Source organism: Notamacropus eugenii, chromosome 3 (assembly GCF_028372415.1).
Source record: "Notamacropus eugenii isolate mMacEug1 chromosome 3, mMacEug1.pri_v2, whole genome shotgun sequence".
Taxonomy (NCBI): Eukaryota; Metazoa; Chordata; class Mammalia; order Diprotodontia; family Macropodidae; genus Notamacropus; species Notamacropus eugenii.
The window spans coordinates 82,370,932-82,389,003 of NC_092874.1; the positions used below are offsets into that span (position 1 = coordinate 82,370,932).

Genomic DNA, 18,072 nt, shown 5'->3' on the forward strand with positions numbered 1-18,072 from the left:
TTTGGAGATGGAGGAGTTATATCAGTGATATATCAACTATTTTTCTTCTATGAAGATAATGCTACCTGTGTGATCTCATTCAAGTCACTTAAGCTCTCTTGGTCTCAGGCTCCCCTCCTATAAAATGAAGTAGCTGGGTTGGATGACCTCTAAGGTCCCTCTCAAACCTAGACCAAGGCTTTCATGTACAATCTGTTTGGGGGTGAGGAGGGTGTTCTTGGAACTATTGGTCTACTACCAAAAATAAGATGTGCCAGGCCAACCACATTCTAGTCTTCTTGTTCATCTTTGTGGCACATGTTCCTAAGATGAGCATATTGGGATGAAGTCTCATTGATTCGATATGGGATGAAGTCTTACAGAAGATCCGACTTGGGTGTTACTGTTGGGATTGTTTCTCATATTTAAAACTAACTAGCCTAGACTCTCCAGAGTTTGGAGAACAAATGGAAAAACAAAAAGAAACAAAGGCAAGAAAAAAGAGCAAAACAACCCTCTAGACAATAAAGGGCTATTCTTAAGTATAGTATAAACCATGGTTACTGACTTCCAAGAAATGTTGAAGCTATTTTAAAGTGATTTCTCTATGATTGAGTGTAGTGTACAATTCAAATATATCTGCCTAACCAATGTACTGAGAGGTTAAGAGGATTCCCCTCCCCAGGCCTCTGAATCTATGATAAATTCCATATATGCATCTCTGATTTCCTGAGGAAAGGCGGGGGTCTGAGTTTTATTTCTAAGCCTTGTTCCTCTGAGGAACCCATTTTACACTCAGTACACTAGATACTAACTACACTAGAGCAAGGTTGTTCTTTTTTTTTTTAATCCTATGAACATTTTACCAAAATGACCAGCCTTTAGACTGGATGCAAGAATGCTACATAACTATTAACTGTGGGTTTATGCTCGAGTTATATAGTACATTCCTCCTCCTTCCCAAGCTGCTCATTCCCTTTAGAAATGGCAACATTGGACTAAGCAAGTAGGAAGAGAAAATAAAATCTTTATCAATCAAGGGACCTATGAGCATTTATATGCTATCCAGGGTAGCTAGGTGGCACAGTGGACCTGGACACAGGAAGACTCATTCTCCTGAGTTCAAATCTGGCCTCAGACACTTACTGTGTGACCTTGTTTGTCTCAGTTTCCTCATCTGTAAAATGAGTTGGATAAGAAAATGGCAAAGTATCTTTGCCTAGAAAATCCAAAATGGGATCACAAAGAGTAGGACAGGATGAAGTGACTGAACCACAACATATATGCTAGGCACTTGTTATATAAAGACAGAAGAGAAATGATCCCTGCCCTCAAGGAGCTTACTAGCTAGATGGGGAAATAAGTCCATTTACCATACAATAATGATTTATTAAGTGCCTACTATGTGCTAGACACTGACAGTCTCTACCCTTAAGGAGCTTACAATATAATAGAGGAAGACAATACACAAAAAGGAGTTGAAGAGGCGAGGCAGCGCCAGAAGGTACTCAATTTGGGGTTGCGGATGGCATGATGATAGAGTCAAACTCAAGCTGCTGTGGACAAATGAAGAGATGGGTGGGATGTGGGCCCTCTGTAATGGGAGGGTACGAGAAGAGGTTTTTGTTCCACCCTGTAGACTGAGGGGCAGAAGTAACAAGGGTACTGATGAGGTATGAGTACCAAAACAACACCATCTCCATGACAATGAGTTTCCTGGTGATGAGTTTGGAGGGAAGAGTCAGGAACAGAAGGGTGCATCATGAAGAGACTGGAGTCAAAACCAAGCAGAGCAGCTGATGGTAAATGAAGGAACATGTATATGTAGATACATTTATGAATAGATACAAGATAGGGAACATGGTGATTTGGGGGGAGACTCCAAAAGTCTAAATTCAGTACAATAAATATTTATCAAGTACCTCTTATGTGAATAGCATCCAGAAGGAAAGGAACTGAATGCCTGTCTGTGGGGGGGAAGGGGGTTGGAGGATTGTAGAAAAGAGCCAACAGGCAATATGGAAAAAGCTTAAAATAAGCTTCTTTTAAAAAGGAATAGAAAGTGTATGGAAGGATTTCTTGGCTTAGACAGGCACAAAACGTAATATAAAGCTTAATGAACCCCTGAAGAAAAAATTAGAAAAGAGAAGTGCTCTTTGTAAATATACATGACCTATGTCTACATGATATAAAACAGCCACTTTTTTAAAACTGCAAATGTAGTCCCTTATTCAGCTACTTGGAAATGGCTTTCATTTTCATCCATACTTTTTGCCACTATAAAAATACAGTCTAAGACTCCTGACTACGAGGGGGTAAAAGTCTTTCAAGTGCATGCACTTTTCTTGCTGCCATTTTGGTCTCTGACTCTCCTAGTAGGGAGTTTCAAACTGCAGGAAACTGAAGACTCTCTAGCAAGTACTCTGACAGTGGTACTTGAATTCAGAAAGTGTTCCACATCTCTTTGTGTACTAGACACCAAATGGTTTCTTCAGATGTCCTGTTGGTTCCTAAATTCCTGAAATGTTTGGGTTGAAAGGGATCTTATATATCTATGAGTCCAAGCTGCTCATTTTACAAGTAAGGAAACTTTGGCCTAAAAAGGGAATGAAGGGATTTGTTCAAGTTGACACAAGTAAATGTAGCCCAACTCTAGTACACTTTCTATTGCACCATGGATGGTTTAATAAAATTAAAACTGCATCCATTCTCAGATGCATCCTGGGATTCGTTGAACAGGTACAATTGTCTCACCTTAATGACTTTCTTATGAATGACAGGTTCTGGAGAGACGGTAACTAAGACATTCCCCTCACATACATACTATAGAATAAGGCAGATAATCATGGGGGTGTTATTATTACAATGTTTTTTATTAGAAACCAACCTGAAGGTTGACAAGTGTTTCAGTTAGTCAGTCAACAAGCATTTATTGAGTGTTTACCACGTGCCAAGCCCTGTGTTAAGCAAAAGGGATAAAAATAGAGACAAATATATGCTCCTTGATCTCAAGGAGCTCATAGTCTAATTGGATCATACAATATGCACAGAACTATGTATATATATAACATATATACAGAGTAGAAAGAAAGGAATCCCAGGAAAGAACCTGGGGTGGGAGTGGGAGAGTATCAGGAACCTTGTTATTTCTGCTACAGCACAAGCTTGGAGCTTTCCCAGTCCCCAGTAAGCAGAGGGTAGCAACTCTATCCCCTCAGAGGCCTAGGGATTGCCTTAGAGTTATCTCTAGATAGCAGAAAAATGGAACAGGGAATGTAAGGGGGTTGCTCTTCTCATGCCATAGCTCATGAGGCCCCCACTAGTGTGCTTCCCTTTGTCGTCATCATTTGATATCATGTAGTCAGCCTGACAATTAGCTTCTAGAAATTTGTGACCCAGACTTTCACTGGGACTTAAAGAGTCCAGGACAAAAGAGGAGCTCAAGCTTCAAGAAAAAACATGATAAAGGATAACTCACAGCTTCTGGTTGCTGGCAGCCCTATTCTCTCTTTCCTATGGATACTCATCAAATTCCCCTTAGCAATGTCATAGCTTTGCTTTGCTACAGACCTCCTTGTAGATCCCTGAATCTGCCTTTCTTTAGTAAGTTGGATCAGTTCTGAACTCCCAAGGCACATATTGTCATCAATAAAACCCCAGGAACTGCCAGAATGCAGATTTGAAAAGTTCAGACCTTCCAACCCCAGAGGGCTGGGGGTGACTGCTTATCTCTTTCCCACCCATCTCCCAAAATAATTCTTTCTCAGAGGTTTAGTGGTAATGCTCCTGCATTTATGTCTTTATTTGTATGTAATCATCTACATGCTGTCTCCTTTATTAGGGTGTGAGCTTCTTGAGGGTGGAGACTATTTTTGGTACCCCTGGTGATTAGCAAGTTGCCCTACATAATAGGCATAATATATAATGTTAGTTGTATAGACAGAATATACAATAGCCATAATATTGACAATATATAATAATGGGAATAATAGGCACTGAATAAATGCTTTTTGACTGCCTAGAGCCTCAGAATTTCATGGGTTCTTTAAGAATAAGAAGGTAGCCCAGTGAATAGAGCCCTAGCCCTGGAGTCAGGAAAATCTCAGATCAAATCCACCTACTAGACATTTCCTAACAGTGTGACCCCAGGCAAGCCATTTAACCTGTTTCCATCATTTTCTTCAGCTCTTAAAAATCGAGATAACAGCACCTGCTTCCCAGGGTTGTGGTGACGATGACGTTTGTAAAGCACAGCGCCCAGCACGTAGCAGATGCACCTTAAATGGTTATTATGCATGTATATTGCTATTTTGTAATACCTCCTCCCACTCTAGAGTATGATCAAGTCTCTTAATCACTCAGGAAAGATTCCCTGTCAACATGACTCCAGTTCATCCAATGACTTTCAAGGACTTTTTTCACTTAAAGACTGTGATGGATTCAGGTGTGTTTTCATCTGGTTAAGGTATCAAAGCATAGCATCTTATAGCACTTCAAGTAGAGTGGGATAATTGATTCAGTTGACTCAGTGACTTCCTTCTAATGTGGAAATCTGATTGATCTCTGAGAAGGCGGAGCTCTTGGAGTATTTGTAATTTGAACTTAAGTTCTCCTTTTGCCACTAATAAAGAATTAACTCATATGTGTCTTCCTTCTCCTTCAAAGGCCTTTAGGGGGAGTCAGGAGGAGGCATATGACATCTCTTGAGGAAAGAGCTGTTATTTAGGGAACTCTCTACAATAGTTTTATTTTTAGAGACTCCCTTACCCTCTAAACAAATTCAAATCTTTATATTCAAAATTAAAAAGAAGAGATTTGCTCAAATGTTATCTAACACCTTATTACTTAAGTGAGTCTTTTTTCATTTTTCTTTAATGGATTGATCCTAAGGATGAAGACCAGTTTCTTCATGAAGCCCCACAACCCTCTCACAGCTAACAATGTCCCCAACACTGCCTCCTATATTCTGTATTTTGTATTTTCCTTGGACATCCATGTTGTCTTTCCCCTTTAAAATGTATGCTCCTGAAGGACAAAGTTTTCACTGTGCTGAGCACAGTCCCCAACCCATAGTAAGCTCTTAGTACAAGCTATTGATTGACAAATCCTTAAATGTTGCTTCAAGAGCCCACTCTTGGTAAAATGGAAGATGAATAGGGTAATGGCTCACTATCAGGCGTTCCCAACCTTGGTTCAATAGCCCTCCCACCTCCCTTCAAGGGGTCCACAGATACTTTTTTCCCATCCATGAACTGGGTGGGAAAAAATTATATCTTTAATTTAATTTGTATCATTAACCTCTTGCTGAAATTTACAACTTCCTTTGGTTTTTTAAAAACATTATCCTGAGAAAGAGTCCATAGGTTTCATCAGACTATCAAAAGGATTTGTGACACATACAAAAACGTTATGGACCGCCCCCCCTCTCCCAAGTCTATAGCTAAAAGTGACCTGAGAGGTCAGCAAGTGCAGTCCTCCTCATTTTACAAATGAGAAAATTGAAACTCAGAAAGGGTAAATGACTTGCCTCCACCTACACTGGTAACAGTATTAGACAGGGAATTTGAGCTCAGCTGCTCTGATATCAGGGTCAGTACACTGTCTACTCCCCCCACTCAGCTTACCATTCTTTCCAAAAGGGTTGTTTTCATGTCTTCACAATCAAAAACGGAAGGACTATACGTAACACATATGTCCTTTGTCAATTACACTAATTTCTTCATAGAGGGAAGGATAGATACCAATTAACTTGTGATCAGATTTTAAAATATTGAAGAATCCATCAGAATGAAATGGCTTGCCAGCTCCAACCCCCTACCTCCTCCACCACCCCTGGGGCTGCTTCCCTTTCTTCTGCCAATGTGCTATTCTGCCTTGATAGCTTTGGCTTCATTTTTTTCCTCGCTCCCTCTTTTGGTCTGCAACACACCATTGCATCTCCTCCACATGGGGCCTGCTGCCTCCTTGCCTCTCTATTAACCCACAGCTGTGCCAGAGCTTTCATACAAACACACATACACACATGTTCCATAGTGTACCCATCTAACTGGATGTGCAAACATACTGCAAGACTGAATGCAGAGGGTAATTTAAGAGTTCAGACAGAAATGGAGACATACTTTCCTTTCTTTCAATGGAGAAGACAAAGAATCAGTAAGAGATTTCTTTAATGATTCAAAATACCCAAAATTTCATCCCTTCACTGATGAACATAACAGTCTTAATAAACCTTATCATGAATTCTTATGTGTATATATTATAAATATGACATAAACATATATGTAGTATGTTATAGAGATATATCTCTAAATAGAGATAGAGATAGCGACATCTCCACTTATACGTTTAGATATATCTAGATATAGAGCTATACCTGTAACAGTCTATATAGGAAGGGGGAAGAGTGAGAAGGCAAAGGGGAGAGAGACAGAGACAGAGAGATTATAGGTGCTGGCCAACCTTTGGGTGGTGATCCACTGGGTGTACCCTAGTCAGGCTGATGCTTGGATAAGAGATATACAACCTGTCACTTGGTTATCACCTCAAACTTTTCCACCTTGGCAGGATGTGCTAGTGTAGGGTCACCTGCATGCCACATTAAACACAAAATGAGATTTTACTAGAGAAACCAAGAACTCCATAACAATGTTTCTATACACGTTGTAAAATCGTGATGCCTAAAAGATAAAGTAATCTGACCTGTTGTCTGGAGGAACAAGATGTATGAGCTCTGTACCAGTCCCAATATCACTGTTAGGATTTGCAGCTGGTCCAAAATTACAACGAGAGATCTAAGATCTAGATACCAGACTGGTAAAAGATTTCAGGATATTCAGCTTTTCTCTACCCGGGACCCACCTCCCTCAAATGGCTCTAGTTCCAGAACCCTCCTCATTTGTTCAGGTCTTCTCAAAGACATTTATCCAAAGGAGCCTGGAAAATCTTCATCTCCAGAAGCCTTTAAAAATGAGTATTGGAAGACTATTGGAGGTTTAGTTCCAAGTGGGAACAAGAAGTACATATTATCCCCATTGTCAGATCTGTGACTGGAATGTCCCAAGTACGCTTTCAGTGAGCCTATAGAAGACAGTATATATCGTAATATCTTTCTGAATTTCTTTGTAAAAGATGAGAATAAGATGGTAATAATGGTATACCAATATTTTTATTCAGTTTTAAAAAGCATGTAGTTCAGCAGATGGAGGACTGGGTGGAGTCAGGAAGATTTTTGTTCCTGAGTCCAAATCAGGCCTCAAATACTTCCTAGCTGTGTGAACCTGGGCAAGTCACTTAACCTAGTTTGTCTCAGTATCTCATCCATAAAAGGAAATGGAAAACAACTCTCATATCCCTGCCAAGAACCTCCCAAATGGAGCCACAAAGAGTCAGGCATAACCGAACAACAACATCTTTTTTATACCTCAACACACACAATGATAATAGTAGGCTATTTACCTTTCTCAAGACTGTTTCTCTCTCAGTTTTACTCAATATAAGAAAAGAAGCATAAAAGAGCAATGATGATAATAAATTAGTCCCTTACCTGGGTTACTAAGTAATGAAACTTTTTAAAAACAATTCTGCAGATGAAAATTGTACTCTAAAAAATAGGACTCTCTGCCAGAGGCAGCAAGGTGGTACAATGGATAAAACACTAGAAATGGAGTCAGAAAAAACAGAGTTCAAATCTGACCTCAGATACTTACTTGCTATATGACTCTGGGCAAGTCACTTAACCTCTGATAGTCTCAGTTTCCTCAGTTGTAAAATAAGAATCATAACAGCATTACCACCCAGAGTTGTTGTGAGGATAAAATAATACATTTGTAAAGCACCTAGCATGGTGCCTGGAACACAGTAGGTGCTTAATAAGTGTTTGTTTCTTTCCCTTCTTCCTTTTATACATTCACTCTCTCTCTCTTATTTGTATTAATTGTTTTTATAGCCATCCCAACATGGTGCAATAGAAAGAATGTTGGCTCTACAATAAGAGGATCTGAGTTCTAATTCTGGTTCTGCCACTTACTATTTGTGTGACCTCTGGCAAGTCACCTAACCTCTGGCAGCCTCAGTTTCCTTATCTGTCAAGGAGGTAATTGAACTAGATGGCCACTTGGGGTCCTATCTGATTTAAATCTAGGATCTTAAATATTCTCGTCTCCCTCCAAAACAAGTGAAACAGCGATATGCGTAATTTAGATAGAGCTGTGCAATTCTGTTTATTATTTCTTTGCTTTTTTCTTATCATAACCCCAGAAAAGTAAGCAAGACAGAAGATGACTTTATAACGTCTAGGGTCACCCTTCCCATTCTGTACTCTTCTCTCCCTCCCCTCCAAAGATAAACTCCACAGACCTTCTGTACTCTACCCAAGAGTTTATCATTTCTTAGTACCCTCTAAGTCTGGGGTATGTGCATGCACAAAACAGGCAGCAAGGTCCTGATATTTTGTACCCTCTCTCACCTTGGGCACACTCTAAACCCACACCAAAACATTTAAAATTAGTCCCCTCCAATTTCTGCTTGGATTGACATTTTGTTCAGACTCAAGAGGCTTCTTCAACCTCCTCATGCCGTTTGCAATTAGCTGAGATGTAGCAAGGGAGGATGGGCACCACAAGATCAGAAACACTTAGGTTCACAGTGGTATTGATCAAACTGAACAGGGGAGAAGCCAGAGACTACAACCTGAAACTTACAAGTCCCCACATAAATACTGCCTGGAAATATTTCAACCACCTGGGTCCTTCAGACAAAAAAAAGTCACACCAACAAAAATCCAGGTTAACTACTGAAAACAAGTTGTTCATTCAAATCAGGTGCAGTGTTTTCATGCATATTAAGAGGGTCTAAGTTCTTTTTATGGGAAATTTACTTTTGCACAGGCCATAGATAAGAATAGGCAAATATTTCTTCTGAAATTTAGCAACCAGCTTTTCACAAACATAATCAAGAAAGATGGGCAGGGATTTTATGGATTTAAATGTTTCTTTTCACTGACGGTAATTAAGTTTGAGTTTAAAGAAATGGGAAGGAAAAAAATGTAAGGAGGAAGGAAAATCAGAAATTAGAATTGCAATACTGTAGATAGATTTATCTTCACTGTCTGAAGGATAGAATCATTTTCATGTTATGTATACATTATACAGAGGAATCATATTACAGTGGAAGGGGCTTTGAATTTACTGTAAGTAGCACTGCCAAGAAATAATAGTAGAAATAACAAAGATGACATTTACATGGCAACTTTGTTTCACAAAGCACCATTGATAGATTATCTCATTTGATCCTCAGGACAGCCATGTAGGTTCTGTCATTATGCCCATTTTACAGGTGAGAAAATAAAGACTAAAAATCTCAGAGACAGAGAATGTCAGTATAAACCCTAGTTCCACAACTTAATGCCTGTGTCACTTTAGATAGTTCACCTCATTTCTCTGTGAAGACCTGAGTTTCTTTATCATTGTGGTGACCCCTACAGAGTAATTAACAGGCAAACGCCTTGGGTGTTCCTGGGTATGGACCCCCCAACAGTGTAATACAATCTTACACCTCACACAGAGGATGCTTAAACCTCTTTTCTAGACTGTTTTGCTCTCAGATTAGCAGTTCTAAGTGCCCAGAGAAAGACCATTACAACATAGCCACACTCAAATTCTCTGTCCTCATCTCTATCTCCTGGCTTCTCTGGATTTCTTCAAGTCTCAGCCAAAAACTTCATTTTCAATAAGAGCTCTTTTTTGATTCCCCCATAATGCTGATATTTTCCCCTTGGAGCTTATATCCAATTTATCCAAATTTATTCGTCTGGACACAGCTATTTGGATGATGTCTCCCCTAGGTAGTACAGAAGATAGAGCACTGGGCTCAGAATCAGGAGATTCATCTTCACAAGTTCCATTCTGGCCTCAGATATTTACCAGCTGTGTGATACTGGGGAAGTCACTTAAACCAATTTGCCCTATCTGTAAAATGAGATAGAGAAGGAAATGGCAAACCACTCTAGTGTCTTTGCCAAGAAAACCCAAAAGCGGTCCAGAAGAGTTGGACACAACTGAAAACAACTTTTCAAACTCCTTAAGAACAAAGGCTGTTTTTGTCTTTCTTTGTGTGTGTGTTCATTCTTCGTTGCGAAAGAAGGTCATGCCATCAGAAAAATAGTGACATGACTTGCACTTGACTTTGTTTTGAGGGAGGGAGAGTTGTGCAAGGTCACCAGCCTCACTTCTCCTCCAGTCACTGAATCCAGTGACCAGGTATTCATCAGGATGACTGGAGATGACCCAGGATGAGGCAGTTGGGGTTAAGTGACTTGCCCAAGGTCACACAGCTAGTGAGTGTCAAGTATCTGAGGTGAGATTTGAACTCAGGTCCTCCTGACTCCTGCACTGGTGCTCTATCTACTGCACCACCTAGCTGCCCTTCTTTCTTCATATCCTTAAGTGTTCAACACAGCACCTGGCCTGTAGTAGATATATTGACTTGACCCAAATATTCTAAGGTGTCAGAGTTAATTTTGTTCAGGGCAAATCTACTCCCTTACTCACTATTTTGGCTCTTAAGCTACCACCAATGTATTTTGGGCAGCTAGGTAGCTTAGTGGGTAGAGGGCCTGGCCTAGAGTCAGAATGACTCATCTTCCTCAGTTCAAATCTAGCCTCAAATACTTACTAGCTGGGTGACCCTGTGCAAATCACTTAACCCTGTTTACCTCAGTTTCCTCATCTATAAAATGAACTAGAGAAGGAAATGGCAAACCACTCCAGTATCTTTGCCAAGAAAACCCCAAATGGGATCACAAAGAGTTGGACATGATTGAAATAATTGAGTAACAACATATTTCTATTTATACATTCAGCCACTCATAATAGTATACTTTTACTTCTTAAAAATAACCAGGTACTTAAAAATTAAGACAAAAGAAATAAGAAAATAAATGCTTATATATTCAACCAATTGCATAAGTGATATTATAAAAATACACCTCAATCCACAAATAAACCTAGTTCAAATTCTCCCATCAGGATACTCAATATCTCTGGGGGAAAGGAGGACACAGGCACCTGGCAAGGAAAGTACATGAGAGAGGAAAATCCATTTGCTCTGGGTAATTCCTAAGTCTGGACTGAAGGCTTTGATGTCATTGACCCATTCAGGGCCATCTGCATGACAGAAAGTCTTGATTCTCATTACTTTGAGGTTGGACAAATCATCTCCCCTTCTAAATTCAAATATGACATTTATAAATATCTTTAAAAGATGTTTAGAAAGCATTATCTCCTCATTTGAAGAGCAGTTGCAAAGCTGCAACTTCAGAACTCATCAGAATGGCCACCTCAGTCAATAAACCTTTAGCAAGTACCTACTATGTGCCGGAACTGTGCTAAACCCTGGGAATATAAAAAAAGACAGAAAACAGTTCCTGTTCTCAAGGAGTTCACAATCTAGACTAGCGAAACCTGCAGCCTCGAGGCCACATGTGGCCCTCTAGGTCCTCAAGTGTGGCCCTCTGACTGAATCCAAATGTCACAGAACAAATCCTTTTATTAAGGGGATTGTTCTTTGAAGTTCGGAGTCTAGACAATTATTCACTCACCCAATTGTACCTTGTCCAATTGTAACACACCTTACACCAAACAGTTCAGGTGACTCTCTGGGCAAAACAAACCAAGTCCATCAACCTCTTCCTATGCAGGAGAGCAGTTACAATACCAGTCTTTCTCTTTTCTGTATTGTTCTCCCTTACTATGGAAGGAAGAATCCTTTGATAAGGAAAAGGAAAAAAAAAAACAAGAAAAATGTAGTTCTAAGAGGCTTCAACTCTCAGAAACTCTGGGGGCCTATAGAGCAACATCTGGAGCTGAAGTTCTCCAATGAGGGTTCCTCTGAATTGTATTTAGATCCCCTGCTGTTGCTTCACTCTTTACTTGCCAGGTTCTTCCTTCTTCAATCTCAGCTTCTGATGCCCTCTTTCAAAAGCTTAAACCAACATCTCTTCATTCCCATTTTATAGATGAGTAAACTGAGGCTGAGAACAGTTAAGTGACATGCTCAGGGTCACATAGATAATAATTATCTGAGTCAGTCTTCTTGCCTCCAGGTTAAGCTGCGTATCCACTATACCACCTAGCTGCTATTTGCCACGGTACCTAGACTATCCATGGACCATATTGCCCCTTTCTCCATTCTGATTCAGGAGTTCCCTCACCCTTTCACGATATGCTCAATCCAACTGATAACACCATTTTTGTCCTCCTTTGAACTCTCTCCCTGTGCCCCTCCCAGGAAATAAACATTTTTAATGTCTCTGGACATGGGACATTATTGCTATTTGTTTGCTTCCTACTACACCTCCTTCCTTTTATTTCCCAGTAAACAGCAGCAGGCACATCGTCAGGAAGTTCCGAGGACACCTACGAACGAAGATCGAATCCGGGGAAGGGACCATCCCTGTTCGGTGTCACAATGCTGTTCAAACGTGGGATGGCGTACTGCTAGGTGAACAGCTTGTCACCATGTCATGCACAGACAAGATTGCCAGGTAAGAGCCAAGTTTCTTTTTGGCATGAGGATGAAAAGGATAAGATACTCCATGTAGAGGGATCTTGTGCAGCCAAAAGAAAGAGCCTTCAGAAAAGTACTAGAAAAAGAGAGGAGGGAGGCGCATGATGTGAAGCTACAACAATCTCAGAACAAATTTGTTACCCATATACTAACCATGTACTTGGAATGCCTGTAATTTCCCAGACCTGTATGTCAGATATAACATCCAATACATGAGAACATAGATTCTAAATCCTTAGGGGGAAGTACCATTGATTACAAGGAAAATGGTATCATTTGTCTCTTTGTACATGCATGACCCAGCTCTATCGAGAATAAGCCAAGCAAAAGAAAATATATGTATGCACTGATTTCTATATCAAAGTGGGAGAGAATGGGTAAAACCCTAGAAAGAGATTTATAGTTATCAAATAGCTTTTCTCTGCAGAGAAAAAAAAGGAAGAAAAGATATTATCACTGATAATATTTTCATGTATTCATAAAGGGATGAGAGGTGAAAAAAATCAAAACAGTTTTGGGTTCAACTGAAATTCTTTTACTGCTGGAAGATACCACAGTTTCTAAAGCAAAGTCTCTAGTTCCCTAGAAAAATGAAACAAATTAGTGGTTTAGAATTGAAATTTTGCAGTCTCTGTGGTTTTAAACATCAATAGACAGTCAATTGAATAGAGGCTGCAGAACCAGCCTTATATTTGTTGTTGATAGGCCTGTCAATAGTAATATTGTCTCAATGAAGTCAGATTCTGTCTTTTTAGAGAAAATCTACTTGTATAATAAAATTCTGCACATCAATAGCTCCTTCTCAGAAGTTTCTAAACTTTGAAGAAGAAGAAAAACAGTAGATCCATTTCTCTGGGGGAAGAAATATTTCTAGATTTTTAAAGTGAACCTTTAACCTTAAGAACCTAGGAAATTCAAAAACTTAGTAAGTTGGAATGTTCTTTCTGGTGTCATAGCAAAGAATAAAATACAGATTATATTTCACTTGTCAGTCAGCTTTTTGTCCAATGATTAAACCTTGAAATCCTTAAGGAAACTTGAAATCTATACATTGAGTCAGGTCAAAAGGCCATTTATTAACTGTCTACTATGTGGTAGGCACTAAGCTAAGGGCTAGGGATACAAAGACAGACAAAAACAGTCCCTACATTCAAGGAGCCTAAGTATACCTGTCTCCATAGTATGTTAACCCATTCCTAGCATAATAGTCTTGCAAAAGACAGAGGGGAGGGGTAGAAGATGTGCTTTGGAAAGTTTAGTTCATCAACAAGGAATTTAACCTATATATCCTTCACTGGGTCTCATCATTTCCATTTTATTATATGCCTCTATTCTCTATGTTTCTTTCTTGGTCTCTTCTTTAGTTCTGTCCTTTTTCCCTTCTTCCCCAACCCACTCTTTATCCAAGAGGTCTTATACTTCCTTGCTAATCCATAGACCTGAAGTATTTTTTTGTTTCACTTTCAAAAGAAAGTTTTTGATTGGTCCCATTCTTCTTTCCAGATTGGTCACTGTCTTCCTGGATATGACCATCTCCTCTTTGGACATATGCATCTTCTCTTGGCCATATCCACTCCCTTTATGCCCTCTCTCCCAATCCCCAAGTGAACAATCCTCAAAACCTATTTCCTACTGCCTGCCAACTCAAGGTTCCTCAGATTTATCTCCCGTGTCTTCAATTGATGTCTCTGAAATTTGATGGTTTATGCTGTTACTGACTATCTCTATAAGCAGACTCCTAGACTGCAAGAAGACTGTGTAACTTATTGAGTCTAAAGTTCAGCACAAGATGCACTGGAAAACTCTTGGCAAATAACAATTGACAGGGATAAAATATTGGAAAGCGATATGGTCAAATAGTAGATGAGATCACAGCACATCTGATGGTATTGGAGAAATCCGTGCCTCCACAACTGTTGGAGAAGCCGAGACCCTTAAATAGAGAATCAGATAGTTAAATTAAACAAATCACTTACTTTAGAATGGATCTATATCTGCCATCTTTTAGCTGGAACATGTATTATGTGAGTGGTTTAAGGTTTTAAACATTCTGTAATATTCAAAGTTTGTAAGCTGGCTTCACTCACAAACAATAAAATATTTAACTGTTTTCTATCCATTATAGAGCTCCAAAGACCAAATCTGAGATCCATGACAGTTTATATTGAACAAAGGATATTTCATCTAAAATGAGGTTTAAAAAATCTGTCCAGGGACAGAAGATAGAGGAATTGTAAATCATTTCATTGTCAGGACAACAAAGTGACAGCCCATAAGTAAAATCCAATGGTTCTTGTACAATCAGAGGTCACATCTGGTGCCAATGGGAAAGGGTGAGGAAGATGGGAAATTTTCAAATATGGAGAGAGAAAACAGGTTTCACACTCACTCCCAAGCTAGAATAAGGAATCATTTCACTATCCATCTCCCTAGTGTTGAATAAACTATATTATAACATTGAACTACTTATATTTATAATATTGAACATGAATCCATGCAAAGTCCTAGGCCTCATAAGTAAAATAAAAACAGAATTTTTCCCTCAAGGAATCCAGTTTAGAGCTTACATATTAAATTTCTCTCTATTCCCCCTAGTGTGCACTTGTGATTTGCCCATAATAGGCATCCAATTTAACAAATATGTATTAAGTATTTACTAAGTACCCAGCACTATTCCAGACATTGATGACGTAAAGACAACAAAAATAAAACTATCCCTGCCCTCAAAAAGCTTAGATTCTATTTGGTATCATTCAATAAGTATTTGTGGAATAAATTAGAGAACGAACAAATAGACAAGTACAATGTACTTTCATGAAACATCATTGTAAAAATAATTAAAAAGCAAAATATAAAAAATGCATAGACAGAGCACAGACTAATATCTAAGGGAAAATAGCATCTCCCAGGCTCCTCTACATTTGTTCCCTGGAAAGATGGGGGACATTCATCTTTAAAGCTCCCTAAATCTGACCTTTTTATTCTCACTGGGATTGAGAATAATATGTTCTACATTTTTGGATATGGCCAATGAGGGAATCTGGTCTGTTTTACTATGTAGGTTTTGAAGGGAAAAAAAGGTTTTACTTCTTATTTGATTTGGGGGAGAGAACATGTGAAGTTGTGAAAATAAGTGCTTGGCAATTAAAAGAATAAAATTCAATGTTTAAAAGAAAGAATATATTTATTATTTTGAGGCAGTGCTTAAATTGAAGCCCTGAAACCTAAGATGTCACTAGCCCAGGCATCCCAAAAGAGATGCTTATCACTAAGTTTCACACTGTGACCATCTTTCCAAGGGAATCCATCTTATTCAACAAGCTGTTTGGGAGCCATTTTCATCTATATTTACAAATTTCTAATTGCCTCTGTTATGAGATGGAGTTCCAATTTGAGCAAATGCTAAAGAAAAAAGTGTTAAAGCTGAATTGTTCCACCATCTATGACACATACTTCTTATTATTTTAAATGACAATCAATTAACACAATTATATCTTTAATTAGGGATAATGAGTATCATTTGTAATCCTCTTTCCTAATTCTCTCGCATATTATTTTAAAATAAACTGGAATCCATTACAACAAGACCTTATTTACTAAGTATAGGAGCAAGATCTAGATCACTCTTCAAAAAACTGATCAAAAACTGAAACATATAGGAAACCAATTTTTAACTCAATCAACCCTAGAAAGTCATAAATAAAAGCACAGCAGGCACCATCCTGGGTACAGAATGTCATAAACAGCAATTGACAACATTTTGAGGCATAAAAAGAAGGTTTGGTAACAACCAAAATTGGGTGGATAGCACAATAAACACTGGAAGGTTAAAAGCTCAATGGATGTTGAAGATCGTAAATAAATGAATCTTTTGATTCAATGAAGTTAATTAGATAAACATTGACAAAGAAGAAGAAGATAGATAAATGTTCAAGAGACTCCTTGATGTCTTCTCAGTAAGAAAATCAGTTCCATTTTTTTGGTCTCTTCATTTTACAAATGAAGAAACTGAGGCTTGAAGAGGTTGAAGAGATCTATTTCTAATTCTTTATCCAGCGTAGCTACGTAACACAGTGGAGTCAGAAAGATTCCTCCTTCTGAATTCAAGTCTGACCTCAGACGCTAACTCTGTGACCCTGGGCAAGTCACTTAACCTCTATTTGCCTCATTTTCCTCATGTATAAAATGGAAATGATAATATCACCTACCTCCCAGAGTTGTGGAGATAAAATTAGAATGATATTTATAAAGCACTTGGCAAACATTATCATCATCATTATATGATTATAATTATCAGAAGGCAATACTTGACATTTTCTTAACCCCCCACCATGATGAGAATCTCAAAGTCACTTTTCCAACAACTTTTGATTAGGGTGATCTAATCCCTAAGGTAGAGAGCACTCAATTCTTAAGTCAGAGTATTCATCCAGATCTACCACAAAATTATCAATTAATTTTGAAAACACTCACATGTAGCATTTACCCAAATCTGAAAAATGGGTATATTCACATTCTCTTTAACAGCAGTAATAGTCATATGTTGTCATTCTTCAGTTGATTCAGTCATCTCCAACTCTTTATGGCCCTATTTGTGGTTTTCTTGGTAAAGATAGTGAAGTGGTCTGCCATTTCCTTCTTTGGCTCATCTTACAGATGAGGAAACTGAAGCAAATAGGGTTAAATGACTTGCCCAGGGTCACACAGGCTAATAAGTGTCTGAGGCCAGGTTTGTACTCAGGAAGATGAGTCTTCCTGACTCCAGTCCTAGCATTGTATCCATTGAGCCACCAAGCTGCCCCAAAACAGTAATATGCCTTGCACCCAAGCCTGAGGCACTCAGTGCTATCTGGTTAAGCCTATATAAGAAACAGAAAATGTTATGACCATTCTCAAAAGTGTTGAAGAAAGGAAGGTTGCATGTCACCGATGGAGTCCATAGCTCTATGAATGTGGTAGAATCACATAAAAGTTTCAGTTAGACGATACCACTATCTGCTCCATTAAGACATTCTGGACAGCTCTTGCTGTCCAGACAGCTTCAGTTCTCTGTTTCTCACTGGGCCAAGTACTCAGGCTGAGGTAAATCTGGCTGACATTCTATTATGCTGCTTTCCTTTAGACATGATCAGTGTCTAGTTAAACCTCTGAATTTTAATGAGCCAGTCTGTCCTCTCTCTCTAACCAACAAATACCACAGCCTGCTGGAAGCCTAGGGAACACCGAGTTTTATTTGTCTCTAAAACTCAGAAGTTGAGTGACACTTAACAGTCTAAATCTTCTGGAACTAATGTTCCTTTAGATATGGTTTCTAATTTTAAGTACCTGAGCCTGATTATTGATCAAAATGTGTCTCTAAATGAGCAGATTAAAACTTAATGAAAATGAAAAGCTTTAAAAAAAGATAGCTTTTTCTCTAGAGAAAACAGGAATGTCTGATTTCTAAGCTTAGACTTCAGACTGAGAAGAATGTGAAATTCCTCTTCTGATGATGGAGATTTGCTTCTCAATATTTCCCCAAAGTGAATT

General features: G+C 38.8%; 1 protein-coding gene across 2 annotated transcripts in view; it reads left to right on the forward strand.

The window, feature by feature from the left end:
• Window positions 1-18,072, forward strand: part of ADARB2 (adenosine deaminase RNA specific B2 (inactive)) — a 652,784-nt gene that overhangs the window by 599,199 nt on the left and 35,513 nt on the right. For both annotated transcript variants that reach the window (XM_072652049.1, XM_072652050.1), the window contains one exon: window positions 12,352-12,520. In XM_072652049.1, coding sequence (XP_072508150.1) covers window positions 12,352-12,520 — 169 coding nt within the window. The remainder of the gene's footprint in view (window positions 1-12,351; window positions 12,521-18,072) is intronic.